Source organism: Lucilia sericata, unplaced genomic scaffold (assembly GCF_015586225.1).
Source record: "Lucilia sericata isolate MDLA Ls3-8-SP2 unplaced genomic scaffold, ASM1558622v1 Contig000087F_arrow, whole genome shotgun sequence".
Classification (NCBI taxonomy): Eukaryota; Metazoa; Arthropoda; class Insecta; order Diptera; family Calliphoridae; genus Lucilia; species Lucilia sericata.
The window spans coordinates 678,595-698,685 of record NW_023994120.1 but is presented as its reverse complement, the minus strand read 5'-3'; the positions used below and the strand labels follow the sequence as shown (position 1 = coordinate 698,685).

The 20,091-nt window shown below is 31.3% G+C and overlaps 1 protein-coding gene across 1 annotated transcript in view; it reads right to left on the bottom strand.

The window, feature by feature from the left end:
- Positions 1–6,366: 6,366 nt before the first annotated feature.
- Positions 6,367–20,091, bottom strand: part of LOC119599722 (kinesin-like protein CG14535) — a 162,206-nt gene continuing 148,481 nt past the window's right edge. Inside the window, 15 exon segments of the mRNA XM_037949619.1 lie at positions 6,367–6,902; positions 6,905–6,951; positions 7,084–7,269; positions 7,403–7,510; positions 7,618–8,195; positions 8,197–8,226; positions 8,228–8,815; positions 8,817–9,265; positions 9,419–9,548; positions 9,889–10,109; positions 10,254–10,448; positions 11,646–11,849; positions 12,016–12,109; positions 12,242–12,451; positions 12,805–12,982. Of these exon segments, the coding sequence (XP_037805547.1) occupies positions 6,367–6,902; positions 6,905–6,951; positions 7,084–7,269; positions 7,403–7,510; positions 7,618–8,195; positions 8,197–8,226; positions 8,228–8,815; positions 8,817–9,265; positions 9,419–9,548; positions 9,889–10,109; positions 10,254–10,448; positions 11,646–11,849; positions 12,016–12,109; positions 12,242–12,451; positions 12,805–12,982 (3,754 nt within the window).

Sequence of the window (20,091 nt, the reverse complement as noted above, 5' to 3'; positions counted from 1 at the left end):
CTGACAAAAAATCGTTTTTTCATACCAAAATCAAAAAGATTCTAAAATCGTTAGTAACTCCGTAAAAAGCTAGATTTGTGATCACTCATATATCTGATAAAAAATCGATTTTTCATATAAAAATCTAAAAACACTCATATTTAAAACTTATAACTCAGTAAATAAGCGTTTACTTTCAAAAACTCTTCCGTCAGTTTATAAAACTGAATTTTAGAGCCCTTTTACAGTAGTTTCGCCTTAAAATTCCTGTCCTGTAAATTCATTCTATAATACTTTATTTATTGCATTTTGTTCATATTCATATTGGTATGTCAATGGTGTTTTTAACAGTTTTTTGTGTTCTTTTCGGCCGTGCCGCTTATTTTGTCGTCTGTTTTATACACACAAACACTCACAAACCTCACACTTCACGTATTTTAAATTTCAATATAAAATATGTTTGGCCATTTAAATGCATTATAAAACGTTTTCCTAGATTTTGTGAGTATTATATGTGTATAAATGCCAAAAATATGCAAATTATTACTGTTTATTACTGCTAAAAATTTCAATGCCCTTTTCATTGTGCAACAAACCAACGACAGTCAGGCAGACAGAGGAGAGTAAAATGTACCTGATGCGTAATGTGCATACAGCCAGTGATGGGTAATACTAATCGATTTCATATTAAAGTAGTATTTTTAGCTAATAAATACTTTTTGTAAAAATATTATGAGATGGTTCCCGAATTTATTTAATAGTCGAAAGCATAATAGTGCTTCTGGAGAAGATCAGTAATTTTAAAGTTCTTTTTGCTACTGATACTTCTACTTATATAAAAGCTTCCAAGTCTCATTTTTTTTATCGCCAGCTGTATAATTATAAATGCAATATCAACATTTAAAAAATTATAATCAATATGTTGAATTCCATTTTACATGCATTTATCGAAGCAACAAACAGACCCACCCATTTAACGAGTAACTGCAGCTCCCTCCTTTAATTCAGCCTCAAGTGTTAATTTGTAGATTTGACAGTGGCAATAATTCAGTGTGGTAGCACACGGCACCAGTACGCCAATACACAGACTATACATCCTCCCACATGTTCATAAATTCAGAGCCTACTTCTTTGCACTCATTCACCTCCCTCCTTTACTAAAGTTAACAACCAAAATAAAGTGTATTTAAATTCATTTAATGATTGCAACTATTTTTGGCTGGTGGTTTTATAAATCTGAAACAAAATTCAAAATTCATGGCCACAGTTTATGAATGGACAAAGTGTTCGTTTGTTTTGCCTCTATACACCTTTAGAGTTTTAGTGTTTCTCTGGACAAATATTTATTAATTCCAATTGAAATGTTTATTTACTTTTGTTTGTTAGTTGTTGTAGGTAATTTAAAACAATACTCGTATAATTTATATTTTATTTGCAAAATTGTAATTTTATAGCCACCACTATTAATCAGAATACTTACTGCCAACAAAAAATGCTTGTTTTAATATGTTTAATTTGCCTCGCTTTTTAGTTTTGGCGTCTGGAATGAATGACAGTTACAGTTTGAGGTATAGAAATTTTAATTATTATGGCAAAATAAATATAAATTTTATTTGAGTATTTTGCTAATTTATTATACACTACAGGTATGAAATCATGTGTAAGTAAATATTTGTTTTTTGGCGTTGATATTATTTTAATTGTTTTACGCTTAATTGTTCAGAAAGTTTCCATAAGTGAGGTGCGGAATATTAAAATTTTTCGAATATGTTGGTAATATATTTGAAATATGTTGTAGTTTGCTGAATGAATATAAAATTTTGAAAATTAATCATCATGTGTGTAGATTTTTTTAAGTAGTTTTAATACTTAAAAGACGCCCAGTAATTAATATTTTAGAGAGAATAGACTTATCTCGATGATCTTGTTATAGATTTGACATATCTGGCGGCGACTGATAAGTAAAATCGCCGATTATCACATTATTTAGACATGCAATTGAAATAATATAAATTACAAAAATTAAGAATAAGAAAGCTGGGCTTTTAAATGAATCTAGATCTGTGACAATCTAACATAGCTCTAGACTAGACTATACTATAGAAATATTATAGACTAGATTATAAACCATATTATAGTTTAAATTATAGACTAGACTATAGACTAGACTATAGACTAGACTATAGACTAGACTATAGACTAGACTATAGACTAGACTATAGACTAGACTATAGACTAGACTATAGACTAGACTATAGACTAGACTATAGACTAGACTATAGACTAGACTATAGACTAGACTATAGACTAGACTATAGACTAGACTATAGACTAGACTATAGACTAGACTATAGACTAGACTATAGACTAGACTATAGACTAGATAGACTATAGACTAGACTATAGACTAGACTATAGACTAGACTATAGACTAGACTAAGACTAGGACTATAGGGACTAGACTATAGACTAGGACTATAGAATAGACTATAGACTAGACTATAGACTAGACTATAGGACTAGACTATAGACTAGACTATAGACTAGACTATAGACTAGACTATAGACTAGACTATAGACTAGACTATAGACTAGACTATAGACTAGACTATGCATAGACTATAGACTCGACTATAGGACTAGACTATAGACTAGACTATAGACTAGACTATAGACTAGACTATAGACTAGACTATAGACTAGACTATAGACTAGACTATAGACTAGATACTAGGACTAGACTATAGACTAGGACTATAGACTAGACTATAGACTAGACTATAGACTAGACTATAGACTAGACTATAGACTGACTATAGACTAGACTATAGACTAGATATAAGGACTAGACATTAGACTAGACTATAGAAGAACTATGACTCGACTATAGACCGACATAGACTAGACTATAGAACTAGACTATAGACTAGACTATAGACTAGACTATAGACTAGACTATAGACTAGACTATAGACTAGACTATAGACTAGACTATAGACTAGACTATAGACTAGACTATAGACTAGACTATAGACTAGACTATAGACTAGACTATAGACTAGACTATAGACTAGATAGACTAGACTATAGACTAGACTATAGACTAGACTATAGACTAGACTATAGACTAGACTATAGACTAGACTATAGACTAGACTATAGACTAGACTATAGACTAGACTATAGACTAGACTATAGACTAGACTATAGACTAGACTATAGACTAGACTATAGACTAGACTATAGACTAGACTATAGACTAGACTATAGACTAGACTATAGACTAGACTATAGACTAGACTATAGACTAGACTATAGACTAGACTATAGACTAGACTATAGACTAGACTATAGACTAGACTATAGACTAGACTATAGACTAGACTATAGACTAGACTATAGACTAGACTATAGACTAGACTATAGACTAGACTATAGACTAGACTATAGACTAGACTATAGACTAGACTATAGACTAGACTATAGACTAGACTATAGACTAGACTAGACTATAGACTAGACTATAGACTAGACTATAGACTAGACTATAGACTAGACTATAGACTAGACTATAGACTAGACTATAGACTAGACTATAGACTAGACTATAGACTAGACTATAGACTAGACTATAGACTAGACTATAGACTAGACTATAGACTAGACTATAGACTAGACTATAGCTAGACTATAGGCTAGACTATTCTATACTATGGACTAGTCCATTGATTACCTTATGAACCAATCGACTGATTATGCTTTGGACACGTAAACCAATTCCATGGACTAGTCTCTTGACTAGTGTGTTTACTATCTTATTAACTAGTCAATTGGCCAGTTTATTGATTGGTCTGTTGACTAACCTATTGACTAATCTGTTGACTAGTCTATTAACTATGCTTTTGATCAATATATTGACTAGTCCGTTTACTAGTCTAGTGACCAGCCTATTTACTAATGAGTTGACCTGTATTCACTTTTATTCCTAACAAATCTTTTATATAGTTAAACTTGAATTGTTAAAAGTATTTAAAAGACGCATTTACAGTTAAAGTTTTCAAGAATATTTCTCCAAAATTTATTAAAAACAACACTTTCTTTAATTTTATTGCATGTTATGAGGCATTAAATTTTATTTTGCCACAAATATTCTTTCTTCTCTTTTGTTTTTGTAGTAATTTTTTTTATAAAAAACATTTCCTTTCAACCAACTTTTTTTTCTTTTTAACCATTTTTTTTTGACTTCATATAAAAAGTCTCGTGTTTACGTCTTGTTGTGACTTGTGCTCTTTGTGTGAGTATGTCTATTTGTAAAAGTGCCACTGAATTAATGCGAATGTAAATGAATGAACGAATGACTGACTGGTGGTTCACTGTGTGAAATGATTTGAATGACTTAAATTTATGTATTGAATTAGTTTTTCTTTGCTATGTATGTGTTATTCTTTGGCGTTTTTGCAACACGCAAGTTTAATTGTATTAATTTAAAAAACTGTTAATGTCCATTATGGTTTAAGGCGATAAGATTTCAGAGAGATTAAACAACATTTTAGTAGATATTAAATGGAGTTGTGAAATTTAATATCTCACCTTACTCTTTCTCTCTGATTCATTAAGAAGACTAATTTACAAATATTAGTCTTAAGGTCATAATCCTTTATTTTAAAAACATTATTTTGAAGCCAGTACTAGTTTTCGAAAATTTTGCAGCCGGTATTATCCAACCTTGCGAAATGAAAATTCATATTATTAATGAAACATACTGCATTATTACAATGAATTTCTTATTTTAATGACATTTTTCATTAATTCAATGTAGAAATTATTTCAAAAAATTATCCTTGTCGAAACGTCTTACTTACCAAAACCCATTCTCAAAATTTAAAAAACACTTTTCAATTATGTTTTTAATATAATTTGTTGTTTTTATTATAATTTATATAAAATTGTTTCATTTATTTTTATTTATTTATAATAATAGTACATACTATTTAATATATTTTTTATTTTATTCAATAAATTTTATTTGTTTTATATACAATTATTTATATAAAAATCTGAGGGTTAAAAAATAAAAAACTTTTAAAAATATATATTTATTATTAAAATAAACTTAAAATTTTTCACAAAATTTCTTACAAGGACAAAAACTAGGAAAAATTAAAATTATTTAAAAATTAAAAACAAAATGCTAAAACATAAATTTAATTAAATTTGTTTATATTAAAGTTAGTTTAGCTGATTAATAATTTAGTTTAGTTCATGTCAAATATTTTATTATTTTATAATATTTTCTTTTTTAATAATAAGTGATTATTTTTGTTAAATAATATAAATTTATTCGTTTTATATTTTCCATTCTTTTTGGTATAAATACATATAATATTTATTTTCGTTTCGTTTGGTTTTTGTAATAAATTTAATTTATTATAATATATTGTTGTTGTTATTTAATATAATTACTTTTAATATTGTAGTTTATTACTTTTTTTACTTTCCATTTTATAGTTTATTGAATGATTCTTGTTTTTTTTTTTTTTTGCTAATTAATTATAATTTTAATTATACTTTTTAATAAACCTTTAACATAGTTTAAATAGGCAAAACTGGCAACAAAATTTTATATATTTCTTTTAATATGATTTTATGTGTATTTAAAGTTATTCTCTTCATATTATACTTAAACTAATAGTTTGTGTTTGTTTTTGTTTGTCAATACTTTTAAACAGTTTTTTTAAGCTAAATTTCAATAACAATGAAAACAAAATAAAAAACATTCTTAAAATTAAATTCAAATTATAAAATTTAACAAAATTATTATTTAAAGTCTTTCTTGCCATCAATCCCTTTCTTTGGGAGTTTAACATTTTTTTAAGAAAAGAGCTTTAAAGTTTTAAGGCTGTTTTTATCAGAAACTTAGAAAATCATATACGGATTTGTATTGTTTAGTGGAGAAGCTTGGCAACTCAAATCGAATAGAAATAATTTGAATTGTTGTTTATCTTCTAATTTTGTTTTAATTTTTGTTTGGAATAAGGTTTATTAATTATAATAGCTGCTTTAAAGCTTGAGCATTAGCTTTAAGCTTTAAATATATAAAAGCTTTTATTTCATTTTCTTTGCAAATTTAAAGCACAACAAGTTTTTCTTCTTCTTTTTTATTTATATTTTCTTTAATCATATTTATCTAATACAAAAAAAAATAAACTAAAAAAATGTCAGTCATGTTTCTTCAAATTCTTAAAATTTAAAAATTTGGCCTTTTTGGGAATTTCTCAATTCTCGTTTATATTTTTTTATAAATGTATTTAAATGCTTAAAAGTTTCCTTTGTTTTAATTTGTTCTGGTGGGTTTTGGTTTTCGTTTTTTTAACTTTAAACACAAATTTAAAAATCGCTTATTTCTCCCTCAGTCTCTGGATAAGTACACGTAAATGGATTTATTAACCAAGTACACAAACCTTTATCCTGTCGTTTCTTTTTCACCGTTATACGATTGTGATGCTCTTTAGATAGACCGGAAGTAAAGCTACTTTCATCACTATCTCTGGCTGTGGCCACACTATGATAACCACTTTCCGCTCTTCTCGATATGCCCGAGTGTTTCGATGTACGAGGCGTAGAGGAATCATGACCACTGTCATAGGCTTCCGATGAGGTATTTAGGGGTAATAGAGGTAATTGGGATTGATTGGTTATGGGTAGAGAGGTGTTTAGTTGTGTGAGTACAACATCATCGTGTTCTTCTTCGTTTTCCAACGATGAACGTTTAGAGGGTGAGAGTAAGGCTGACTTTTCGTCCACCTCACAGATGTCTTCATGTTCCAAAACAAAAGGTTTTTCCACTTTTGGTAAATTGGGATCAGAGGCGCCATCTGGATGACGTAGGGAAGCATATTGTTCCATTCCCGCTATTTGCATATACCATTTAAGCTGGGTAGACTGCCTTGACTGGGACTTCGAGAGGGCTGTCTAAAGTACAGGGTAGAAGAGAAAATAATACAAAATAAATAAAAAATTAAAATAAATTTAAACGTTATTAGTTTTAATATTAAAGTTGTTTGATGTTAAATTAAATTTAAGGTTATAAAAAGTTGTTCTTACCTTGGACTTGGTGATCGATAAGGCGGTTCACTGCACACACTGCCTGGTCCAGTGTTAAAACGATAGGCTGGCTCACTGTAAACACTGCCCACATCACAACCACTGCGAAAGACTGGTGTAACTTCCGCCATGGCTAGCTGTGAGGTGAATATTTCACGTAGACGCGCTAATTGGTCAAATTGGTTCCTGAAAAAGTAATTGGTAAAGAAAAACAGAGATAAGAAGTTAATATTAGAAGTAAAACAATATTTAATGTTGATTTGTCAGCGAATTGAATTCATAGTTTATGATAAAACTTCGATTAAGATTTTAAACTCACCTCGTTCTTTCACCCATGGCACAATCACTAAACGCATCGCCAGCCATATTGAAACTCGAAACAATGGACATATTTTCCACATGACTCAAAGCAGCCAAAGGATGTTCACTAAAAAGAACAAACGAAAAATTAAGACACAAACATCCATAAAAACTTCTATCTTTGTTGAACCATCAAGAAATAACAAAAATATATACAAATTCTTAAACACTTACCCCACACCCATTGTTCGAGCGATCTCCTCTTCCGTAACTTGCATACCGCAATCCGACATCTGCATACTTTGCTGTGAATAATGATGCGAGGATTGTCTCGAAAGTTGACGATGCACCAACTGTTCTTCCTGACGTCTGATCTCATGCTGTTGCTGTTGATAGAGAGATTCCCGCGAAACATGTCGCGATAATATGCGATGCAAACTCTCGTGGGATATTTCCCTTGAACCTAAAGGTTCTATTAAAGGTAATGCAGGAGGAACTTCCGAAGGACCACTATCTTGATCTTCATCACAATCACCTTGACGATCAATGGGTAGATTGGTGTCGGAAGCCGATGTAGTGGGTATGTGCGGAGCATGATGATGACCCAAAGAGCCATACAAATTATTGGCGTGCGAATGTATCGAATGTAAATCAGTCTCTTCATTGATATAGGTCTCGTTATGCGTTAAATGTGAGCTTAAGGGTGGTTGTGAATGGCCGGAATTTTGACGATAATGATGGGCTTCTCGTATTTCTGCGGGAGCGGAAGAATTTGTAGTGTCCATATTGTTGATGAGACCAGGGCCAATCGGGATTAACCAATTCCAGTTGACTGCTGCGCAAGCGAATGTTGATCTCCTGCGTTATGCTGTTGTTGTCTAGTGCTGGTGGCATATAAATCTTCGGGATTATCGAGAGACTTTTGTTTGAGTTGTGACATATGGTAGGTAATGTTGCGTAAATGCTGAGCTTGTTGTTCTCTGTGCGTATGTGTAGGTGAAGAACCAGCCGAGGCCGTTTGGAAGACTTGAGAAGTTTGATATTCCACCCATTGTCGTATCATAGACTTTTTATGGGAATCCATAAAACCATAACCTTGGACTTGGGAAGCAGCTATAGGAAGATTACCGGCTGTAAGAGAACGACTGGATTGTGACTTGGGACCATCTATCCACGTTTCACACTGTTTTATATGATTTACTTCACGCATTAGATGTCTGGCTTCTGCTACCTTAGCTCTTGAAACACGCGGACCATCAATCCATTGTTCTTCGGTGATTTTACGCATAGGACTACCTGGACATTCACCAGCTTCATTGGTGGCTACGGCCACACCACCTACTCCCGGTCTTCTTAGAGGAGACCCTTTGGGCGAAGGAACATTTGAGGCTTTAGTACACATCATGGTCATACCAGGATGTCTTAAAGCACCTCGCTACTATCTTGGGTGACGAGGCAGAATTTGGTAAAGTTTTCACACTATGCACCGGAGAGTAAAACTGAGGTTGTTCACATATGGGTTGTGAGGCATTCGCCGCATTACCTTGTGACGTAGGGCTGTTAGCATGAGTTGTGCGTTTTAAACTACCAGTACGACCAGCAGCCACTACAGGACTTTGAGGTGTCTTTTGAGCCACCACCTTTTTAGCTGAACCTGGTATTTTGGAGGGGCTCGGTTGTTGTTTTTCCACACCACTGCCTTTTAAAGCTTTACTCATTACACCACGTTGGTCGCCGCAACTCAAAGACGGCAAATAAACAGGGGGATGTTCACCATCCGTGGCATCATCACTAGGTCCCATATAAATGACTGTGTCTGCTGACAGCTCTGAACTAGAAGGGTCAGCACCTGAGCCGGCAGATGAGCCAGTAGATTGATGACCTTCATAAGAAACGAAATAAAAGGAATGGAAAGAAAAAGAATGATATGTTTAGTTATAAAGATACATTGTAGTACAATGAATGGGTAAAAGCATTTATCGTTTTAATTTGGAAATTAATCTCGAACAACAACAACAGCAAACATAATACTTACCAGCATTCATGCCATTGGTCAAACCACCCACTCCTGATTTATCACCACCCATAGTAAAACGATGCTTTCGCCTTCGCATGCGATGAATACGTGAGGCTAATTGTATGGTCGTTAGAGCATCCGTATGCGACTGCAATTTTAAATAGAGAAGTAGACTACACAACGATACATTAGAAATATTAGATTTGAAAACATTAGTCATAAGTAACTGTCATTTGGATTTGTTCAAACATCGTTTTGCATACAGGAAGATGAAGATGCAATGGAGACAATTTATGAATGCATTGTCTATTGACAATGACATTGCAATGACAACACATTTTACATTATAGATTAAGAATTCATTAGCACGTATTCTCTATAACTAACTGTCTCCCAAAACATCTTACTCTCCCTTCTTTGCAAACTGTCTCTGCTTGATTTTAATCTTACAGGATGCTGTAAACTAAGTGCTTTTGCTAAGAACTTACCTGGGTGTGCATAACATGAGCCATTATGGCGACATGACATGTCAACGGTGCTAGACAGTCTTTCAATAGTGGCGTCAATGGATGGTCTTTATTGGGTGGATGACGTTGACCACTTAATATGGCCAACAAAATGTTACCTATGCCGGATAAAGGAAGACCACCACTACGATTGGCACAGCCACCCAAATCAATAAGATGCAAACGACTTCTGCCACCAGCCACTTTATATATGCAGAAATAAAAGAAAGCATTAAAGAAAATATTATAATATTTGATTAGATTAAAATTCACATTCAATTGCTCGTTAGTACTGGTATTTAAATATGAAAAAGTTCTATGTGCTTAAGAGAGTCTGATAAACTTACCTCCACCCTTGCGTGATAAACTGTATTGATAGACATGCAGGGTAAATATCATGGCAGGCTCAAGACCACCTTGTGGTCTTCCAGCTAAAGCAGCATCTAGGAACAAGGCAGCACGTTCAGCAGTGGGGGCTCGCAACTCCGTAGGGCCACCCAGAAAATCGTCACGCAAATAAACCCCCGGAGAGTCATCAGAGTCTATTTGTTTTTCATTTTATTTCATTGTAGGAATGCAGAGGAGCCAAAGGAACCAAAAGTTGAAAAGAAAATAAGTAGAAAATAGTATTTTAACAATGTGAAATTAAACATTAACGTACTCTCCTTATTGGAGACGTAATGCAAATGATGAGAACACTAAAGTGATAGAGGAAATGTGTGCGTATTTGCTCTTACAATCCCTACTTGGGTGGTTATATTAAAGTCGTATGGTTTAAGCACGGTAGACGTAAGTATGTTTAAAAGTTTATGCTGCTGCAGGGAAAAACGTACGTTAAGGGAGTCATTTTTAATTTAAATACATATTTGAATTCTTATACTTGTTGTTGGAAATGTTTGTTTGTACATTATGGCAGGATTATCCTGGAGTTTTGTATATGCGTGTGATTCTATGCAGTTATCTTAGAGGGTCTTTGGTTGCAAAGTATTTGATAGCAGTTTATAGCTGAATGATCTCTAAATTATTTTAATGATAGTGTACTTTAACTGTTAGTGTAAAGAAGTTTAAAGTACCTTTGTAATGGCGCTCAAAATGACCGTTAAAGACGTGAAAATATTATGAATGATATATTTGAATATATTTTGTAAATTTGTGAGTATTTGGCGAATTTTGTGGATTTTTCTTAGTTTAGAAAAGTTCTAGCAAAGAAAAATATTCATGAAGGTACTAAAATTACCATCGATATACAAACGGTCAAGTAATATCATAGGTCTTCTATCTTATGTAGACATAAGAAGTCGTAGGGACAGTATAAACCCTGGAAATATATGTATACATTAATGTCTCAATTTTGCTAAAAAATAGAGAAATCTTCCGAAACCAGCTGGCACTGAAAGGAAACGTCACGGTGGAAACTTTGCCAACCTCTAAAAGTTCTTATCTTAGTTAACGGAACCGAGGAAAGAGAATATCCTTCTCAATTTTCCTAATAACTCCTGTTCAGATTTCTATGGCTACCGTGCAGTTGTCACATGATTTTTTTGGATAAAATAATTTTCGCAAACTTTATTCTCCAAGTGTTTCGGTTGCACTACTCTTTAAAAGGAAAATATCATCCAATTAAACCATTCCCTGGACAACGTTTTACATGTCTCCAAAAAAACAGAAAACTCCTGTGTCATACCTTTTTCATCATTTCCATTTACACTTCAGAAAGCTAGACAGAACAATTAACTTACCCGTTGCATGAGCTGCTAACAAATCTTTTGACGTTGAATCTGGTTTTGTGGCACTCACGCCCAAAGCACTAACACGCACCGAAAAACGTGCACCACTCTTTTGGCGTCGCTCGTTAATGCCCTTATACAACCAAGAAATGGCACAAGGAATGGCACCTAACTCAATGGGTGGATTAACACCGCCCAGCATTGTCTTCGACTGACCTGTAATGAATATAACATGAATTTAAAAAAAAAGCAGCTAAAGATAAGCATGTGTAGTTTGGTTGACCAAAATCTAAAGGACATACGAGCTAAAAGAATTTATTGCAATTTCCTTATGACCAGGAAATGAATACAAATGGTAGTGAAGCAAAAGACGACAACTTACCGGAACTGGGATAACCAATAGTAAGCAGACAGCCATCGGAACCTTCTAAAACGGCAGGGATTACTTCAGACAAGGCAGATGCACAAACATCAGACTACAATATAAGGAAAGAGAAAGAATGAAAGGAAATTAAATAAATAAATTAACAATTTAATGTGTATGGTTAGTGGGTATATGAATGTATAAACTTGTGATTTTAAGGGAAACCAGTGAACCTTAAACATACCTGTTGATCTTCTGCCGTAAATAAACTATCAAAGGCAAACATTTTGGGTGCCGCCACCATGGGTCCCCGTTCCTGGGAAGTAGAAGCCGCCACATTGGAAGCAGCTGCCGGATCAGTTAAAGTCACTTGTCTCTTTTTCTTATCCACCGTCATGAAATGCGGCTGTTCTAAGTCTGTATGAGTATCTGCTACTCTTAACATCACTTTAACCTAAAAGTAAAAAATTTAAAAGCATATTTTTGTTTTAACGAAGCCAAAGGATTTTAATGACATTTTCTAACTGTCAAAAGATTAATGTAAACACTTTATAATGCAAAAATATATAAAACATATTATATATTTGCTTTAAGGACTCTGGTATGTAATGCAACATAGTCATTAACCTTTCCTGCAGCCATAACAATTTAAGTTCATTCTTTTTTTAATTCTACCTTAATGGTCTAGTTTTTTTTATATACAAAACATACTATTTGCATGATTCTAAATTACTAAACATGCAGGCCACATTAAGCCTTAAAAACGAAATTTATATGGCAGTTAAAATAACAATTTAAAAAACTTACCTTGCCAATGCCATAGTTTTCCTTGTTGGCTAAACGTCGCGCTAGGCCGGGCGGCATGGGCGGTGGCGCCCTCTGTAAGGCACCACAAAAACCACCATTGCGTGCGGAAGTATTTGTCATATCGCTGGTGCGTGCTGACGATTTTGTTGATGTACTTTGTGCAAGTTTTTGTGCCGCTCTGTAAAATGGAAAAAAGAAGAAAACGGGTTAACAACAACCATTAAACATAATTTTCATTTAAAGAGTTACAAATCTAATTGATTTGAAAACTGTTAGGCAAAACACAACATGTTCATGTTTGTTTTGAGTTTTTGAAAAAAACTTTGTTCGTTGATTGGAGAGGTTTTGTAAAATGTTAATTATGCTCTAAAAATGTCCAACTTCAAGAGATTTATTAAGTTTTATTGTAGGGAAATTAACACTAATGTACTTTATTGGTATTAAAGGTTAGTAATTTAATTACAATCTTGGTTAAGTGAATGTTTTTAAAAGTTATTTGCATGCCTTTGAAACACACTTAAAAGAAGTGAAAGGAAACTGAACTAGTTATTTAACTACTTCCATGGAACCTATTATCTTTCTAAGATGTTATAAAAAGCACAACTGTCACTTCAACATTGTGAATATCTGAAGACTATAGATATCAAAATTTCCCTCTTTCTTTTCATACACAGAGGGAAAAAGAAATATACATGCCTGGTACTAAGTTGACACTAAAGTGTTTATAATTTTTCAATAACATCCGTATAAGTATATACAACACTATGTAATGTTGACAACGCAACGTTGGCAACATTGCAACAATTCGTTGTCGAAATCTAAGTTTTATACACATCCCTTGTCTAAATGTTAACAAACGTTACTATTGACATCGGATTGTTTGTCAATGGTGAGCTTACCACGTTTGTTAACATTTAGACAACGGATGTGTATAAAACAACGAATTGACAAAGCAACGTTGTCAACATTGCATAGTATTATCGTACGTATGTATATACTTTGACAACAGATGTTATTGAACAGTTATAAACAGTTTGGTATCACTTTGGAACCAAGCGTGTATATTTCTTTTTCCCCCTGTGTACTAATTCAAAAAGTACTTTCAAAAAATAGTACCTAAAATTGTTATTGTGACAATTATAACTTTGACATTTGATACTACTACCAACGGGGTATATTTTTGCTAAAACCGAAAAAAGGAAAAATTCTTCTATTTTGTAGAATTTCACTTTACCATTCTTCGTTAAAACATACAAACTAAACCACAGAAGCTTTTATTAATATTAAAAACCATGACAGACAAAAAGCACAAACAAAAAAAAAAACGAATGCAAACTGACAGCTGTCTTATATTTCACACGACAAAACAGCAAAATTTTCTACATCAACTTGACATCAACATGAGCCAAACTCACACACACACACAGACTATACAAACAAAATCCTGGAAAAATAACTAAAACACAAAAAAGCAAATAGAACACAGAATGAGAAAGGAAAAAATACAATGTAAAGGTATTTGTTTTTAGCCAAAAATTACCTTTAAACTTTACAAAATGATTTTGCACTTTTAAACTTTATAAATATTTAATGAAAAGTGAAATTGTTTTAGCAGCAGCATTAGCTCGAAAACGAAAGAAGAAAAACTAAAAATAAACAAACGTGGAAAAACATGAAAATTTGTTTTAAACAACTGACAAACAGCAGCCCTTATCACTGTCATTTATATAAAAAAATGACAAGTATCTAATATTAAATGGAAAGAAATGTTATTGTTTTTACTAGTTTAATATTACCAAGTTTTTATTTATAAATGATATTTGCAATCTTAAATATTTTTTGTATTCAATTGAATTGAATATTTGATGTTTAATGTTTCAGTAAATTTGTAATAAATATTTTTATTACAAAAATTCTACGATTTTTAGCGAGTCATCAGAAAAAGTCATAAATTTATTTATGTATGTTTGGTAGCAAATAAAAAAAAATTCAAATACTAAATTAAATAGAAATATTTGTTAAGTATTAACAATGACAGAGATTATTTTTGGGAAATGAAGTTTAGTGGAGGGGGGGCTAAGGAAATGTTCTAGAATTTTTACCATGCTTAGGTAATAATTTTGGTTGTTATAAAGAAGAAAAAATTGCTTAATATAAAAAGGAAAGTATATTTTTCATTATAAGCTTATTAATATCAGGTTATTACTTTGGTATTGACTGCCGCTTACCGCTTATATGACTGAGAAGCTGTTTTGTATTGCCTTCTCTTAAACCATTATAAAAGCACAGTTTTACTACAACTGTTGAAGAGCTATGAACGAATTTGTCACCCTCAGAAATAATTCTAGGCTTCAGTAAACTGTTTTAGAACAGAGTTTTTTGTTTAAAATTTTTGTTCAAAAAGTTGTAATACTCAACATATTTGAAAGCGTTCTTATAAGTTTGTAATTTCGTTTGTAATTTCTATAATATAATTTTCCGAACCTATAAAGTATATTTATAGCGGATACTTTCTGTATGTTTGATGACTTAAATTTTTTGAAAAAACCCAGAAAACTTTGGGATTCAAATCTTTAATAATTCTGTCAGATATGCTTTCAAGAAATTTCGTCTTTAAAATCAGCAAAACTGGTTATAAATAAAGGCAATCAATGCGAGATATCCCGAAGAAAGAGGATGATATAACAGTAGTCAAATCTTTATTTTAAAGTGGACAGATTGAATGATATAAGAGATTCTATAAATGAGGGAATCTTGGCGCTGTTATTGCGTTTCAAATCTGTCCAAATATGTGTTTTTTCTAACTTCATATTGTGACATATCTGGAAAACCTGATAGATAAATTCTGATAAATTTGAGGCCAGATTTGGATGAAGCGTCACTTTGGGTTTCGACTTTTGTTGGCCTGTGTTATAAATATAATTCTCATTTAGTTGAAATTATTTTATGCATTCCAGTTCTTATCTACCAATGTTTTCTGAATTCCAAGTCAACGTTTAATTAAGAATATATAGTCGGGCATGGCCGACCATATGATACCCTACACCAGAGATTATGTTACAAATTTTGATTACTTTTTTAATAATAAAGTATTTAATTTAGTTTTTACCTTAATTCAGAAATATTTTAACAATTTGTTGACAAAAAAGGGATCTTCTAAAAGAGGGGTTATATGGAGGAAGGGGGTTAATATGGTCCTATCCCTATAAGTTTTGATAGAGGGATTTACGCTTACATCAGTTATTTATACAGAATATCATCGTGATATTAGTGTTTATAAGTGAATTTTGACCATCAAGTCATTTTCTGAAGGGGACTTATTATTAAATGAGGCCCGATCATATTCGGGGGTACGATTGTATTGGAGTTATACGGAATAATGGACCGATTTTTACCATTTCCTTGGGTCAAAAGAAGAGTATGTGCCAAATTGCGACCTGTAGAGTGCGCACAAGGTTTACATGGACACACAGACGGACAGACAAACAGACGGACGAACATAGCTAAATCGACTTAGAATTCTGAGCCGATTGGATTGGTGGTGTAGGGTATAGAAATTTGAAACCATTTATAGAGCTTTCCCGCACATTTTAATTTGAAACCATTTTTGTCACTTGAAGTCTATCCACCCACATATTTCTACTCCGATAAAAGCGATTTAATAAAATTACTGGACACAAACAACAAAATTTTAACACCTCATAAAAATAAAAAAAATATAAAAACAAAATAAATATAACAATTTTGTTTTTAATGTTGATTTAAACATGCACTTTTCTTTCTTTATCTCTCTCTCTCTCTATTATTGTCCAACATTATAAAAGATAGATTCTAGCAGTAAATGTCCCCGCCTTAGAACCATTAAAATCCAACATAAAGATTAAAAACAAAAGTGGGGTTGTTTCGTATGCTGAACTGAAGTACATTTGTATATTGTGGACATAAACTTCTTGCTGCTGAGTGTGTCGTTAAATAAAAACAAACAAAAAAAAATATACATTTTCTTAATGAAATTTTACTTTTTAATAAATGTCATTAAACGTCAAGTTTGCTGCTCAAGTGCAAGTGAATTTTAATTTCAGTTAGAATTGAAGTTGAGAAGCAGAACACAAGTCAAGTAGTAAGTACGTACTGAACGAACGTTAGCAAAAAAGAGATTCTAGTGAAAGATAAAAACCATTAAAATTGTAGGTTAAATGGTTTCTATCTAGCATGAATGGCTTTTTCGTAATTTTTATTTCATTTTAAGTTTTTTTTTTTTTCTAATTATTAAAGTGATGGTGTGTGGTGGCGGTGGTTGTAAAATTTGATAATAAAAATAAGCTAAAATGTAGAAAAATAATCTCTTTAAATAAAAATTATTGATTAGTTCAGTTTAAGGAGGTATATTGAAAAATCAAAGACTTAACTCGTATTCATAAAGATAGTAATAGTTTATTTTTAGTTTATTAAGAACATTTCCCAAAATTCCTACCATAAAGCATTAATAACTTTATGGAGGTTAGCGCCTCATTCATAGTAAGTTATTAATGGTTTATAAGACTGTTTTATAAATTTTTGATAAATTATTATGGATACAACCTAAGAAAGTATTAGAAAATTGTAAGGCGCACGAGAAATTTTTTAGTTTTTCTGAAATGTTTAAAAGCCTACAGGGTTATAATAGGTTAATTATGTTTTGAAAGCCTAATGAAATATTCTCTTTTACTTCATACAAGACAAATTTAGTGTTTAAAATTGGTAATTTTTCAAATACCAAAAATGTTAATTAAATCCATACTGATTCTTACGTGGGACAATTTCGAAGTAAATCAAAATAATTAAATTAAAATTTTTAACACAATTTTAATATTTCTGCTGATGTTCGTAACACACTAAAATTAGTACCACATCCACCTTAAAGTATACCGATTGATTCAGAATCACTTTTGGAGACGATTTAACGTTATCCGTCCGTCTGATCATCAGTTCATGTGAAAGTTGTTAACAAAGTACAGGACACAAGATAATTTAGTGGAATTTGGAACATACGCTTTTTAAAGTTCAAGGAAGAAGCCCATTATTTAAAAAGCCCGCATAAAAGCCCCAATACAATGTGAATATCCACATTTAACTTTTAATCCTATTTATTTATAGGGTATCATATGAATGGTCTCACCCTACTATACGATCTTAATTGCTTTACATTGCTATGTTTTTCATGCAAAAAAAAACTCTCCTAGAAATTCATTAAATAAACTTTTAGCAATATTTTTATTAAAATTGTAATGAAAAAATTTCGTCTTTAAAATATTGACTTTTTACCCAGACCACGTATTATTCTACAAAGATATAACACCCTCTTCATTACCCTTTTAGACTTGTTATATGTATGAATGTAATACTTATACGTTCTATTCATTTAGACACAAATTACCAACATACAAACAAATGTAGATTGGGTTTTGTTTAAATGAATAAATACGAACATATGACTTACTGCATAAAAAACATACACAGTTGTACATGCATGTACAAGTAAGTATACATACATATAACTAAATATGTATTTATGTAATCTCTTTAAATGAATTAAAAAATTTTCTACACTGCGGTCATGTTTTTACTCATGCAGACAGTCTCATACCACTTTTTGCAATACACGAGTAAAAATAAATTCTAATACAAACACAATTTACTAAAGGAAAAGGAAGGTAGAGTAAAATAACAAGAAGAACAAAAACAATATGACTTGTTGGGTTTTAAAAAGGACATGTACTTGTTTATATGTCTGTTTGTATGAGTAGTAATGTTGGTTTAAATTAAAATAGTGGCAGGGGGTTTTATTATACCAATCTAATGCTATTTTGTTGTATTTTTTTAAAGTTCTAACAAGGATATAATATCCTTAGCATAAATGTGTGTATAAGTTGAAATATTTTTATAAATATTTATACATATGAATGTAAGTATGTTCCATTTCACATGTATTTTTGTGTCGTTGTTAATTAACGTATTAACAACATGTCTGATACTGTTATTATAAATGTTCATTTGTTTTATATCTCTCTTTTACCTTTCCCTCTCTCTCTCTTTTATACCTTTTTGCGCTATTTTTCAGCCACGTTTAGGTTTGTTTTAATTACACTCTATTCTTTTATTTTTTTAAGTATTATTTTCAAGGATTTGGTTTATTTTTACTTTTTTTGTTTCCTTTTTTTGTGTCTATTACTATTTTTATGTTGGATTTGTTACATGTGTTTTATTTCGTAACCATTTTTTTTTGTTGCAGAGAAATAAAACACCTCTTTAGGGGATTCCAGGTGTAGACTGAATGTTTTTTTATGTGCAACATTAGTTGTGGTGTGTGTTTTTTAAAGAGTCGCTCCAAATTTTGGGGATATAACAGGGATGGAAAATTAAGTTAAACTTTAAGAAGTAGTACTTTTCAAAAAGAGTATAGGAAAACATTTCTTTAAATAAAACTGTTATAAAAAATGATTCTATGGAAAAGACTATCATGTGCACATATTCATATACAAACGATTTTTAGAAAAGATGTTATAAATTTCTTTTTCGTAGAAAAAACTGCTACACAAAAAGTGTCATACACAAATTTTTCTATAGAAAAAAAGTATTATACAGATATTAAAGAGTATCTCCAAATTTTGGGTTTATAACAGGGTTGGAAAATAAAGTTAAATTTTCACAATTAATACTTTTCAAAAATAGTACAGGAAAACGTTTCTTTAAATAAAACTGTTATAAAAAATTATTCTATGGAAAAGACTGTCATGGTAACATATTCTTATACAAACGATTTTTAGAAAAGTTGTTATTTTTTTTTTTCGTAGAAAAAATGCTACAAAAAAAGTGTTATACACAAATTTTTCTATGATAAAAAGTGTTATACAGATATTTACTTGTAGATGAAACTGTTATATGAAAGCTCTTCTTTAATGAGAAATATATACAAATTATTCTATAAAGAACTGTTATAAACAAATTTTTCTATAGTAAAACTGTTATACACAAATATTTCTATAGAGAAAACTGCTATACTCAAATTTTTCTATACAAAAAACTGTTATATACAAATCTGTCTGTAGGTAAAAAGAAAAACTGTTATACAAAAGCTTGTCCATAAAGAAAAATGTCATACACAAGTTATTTTATAAGAAAAACTGTTATACATAAATTATTCTATAAAAAAACTGTTATACATAAATTATTCTATAAAAAACTGTTATACACAAATTTTTCTATGAAGAAAACGGTTATACACAAATTTTTCTATAGCGGAAACTA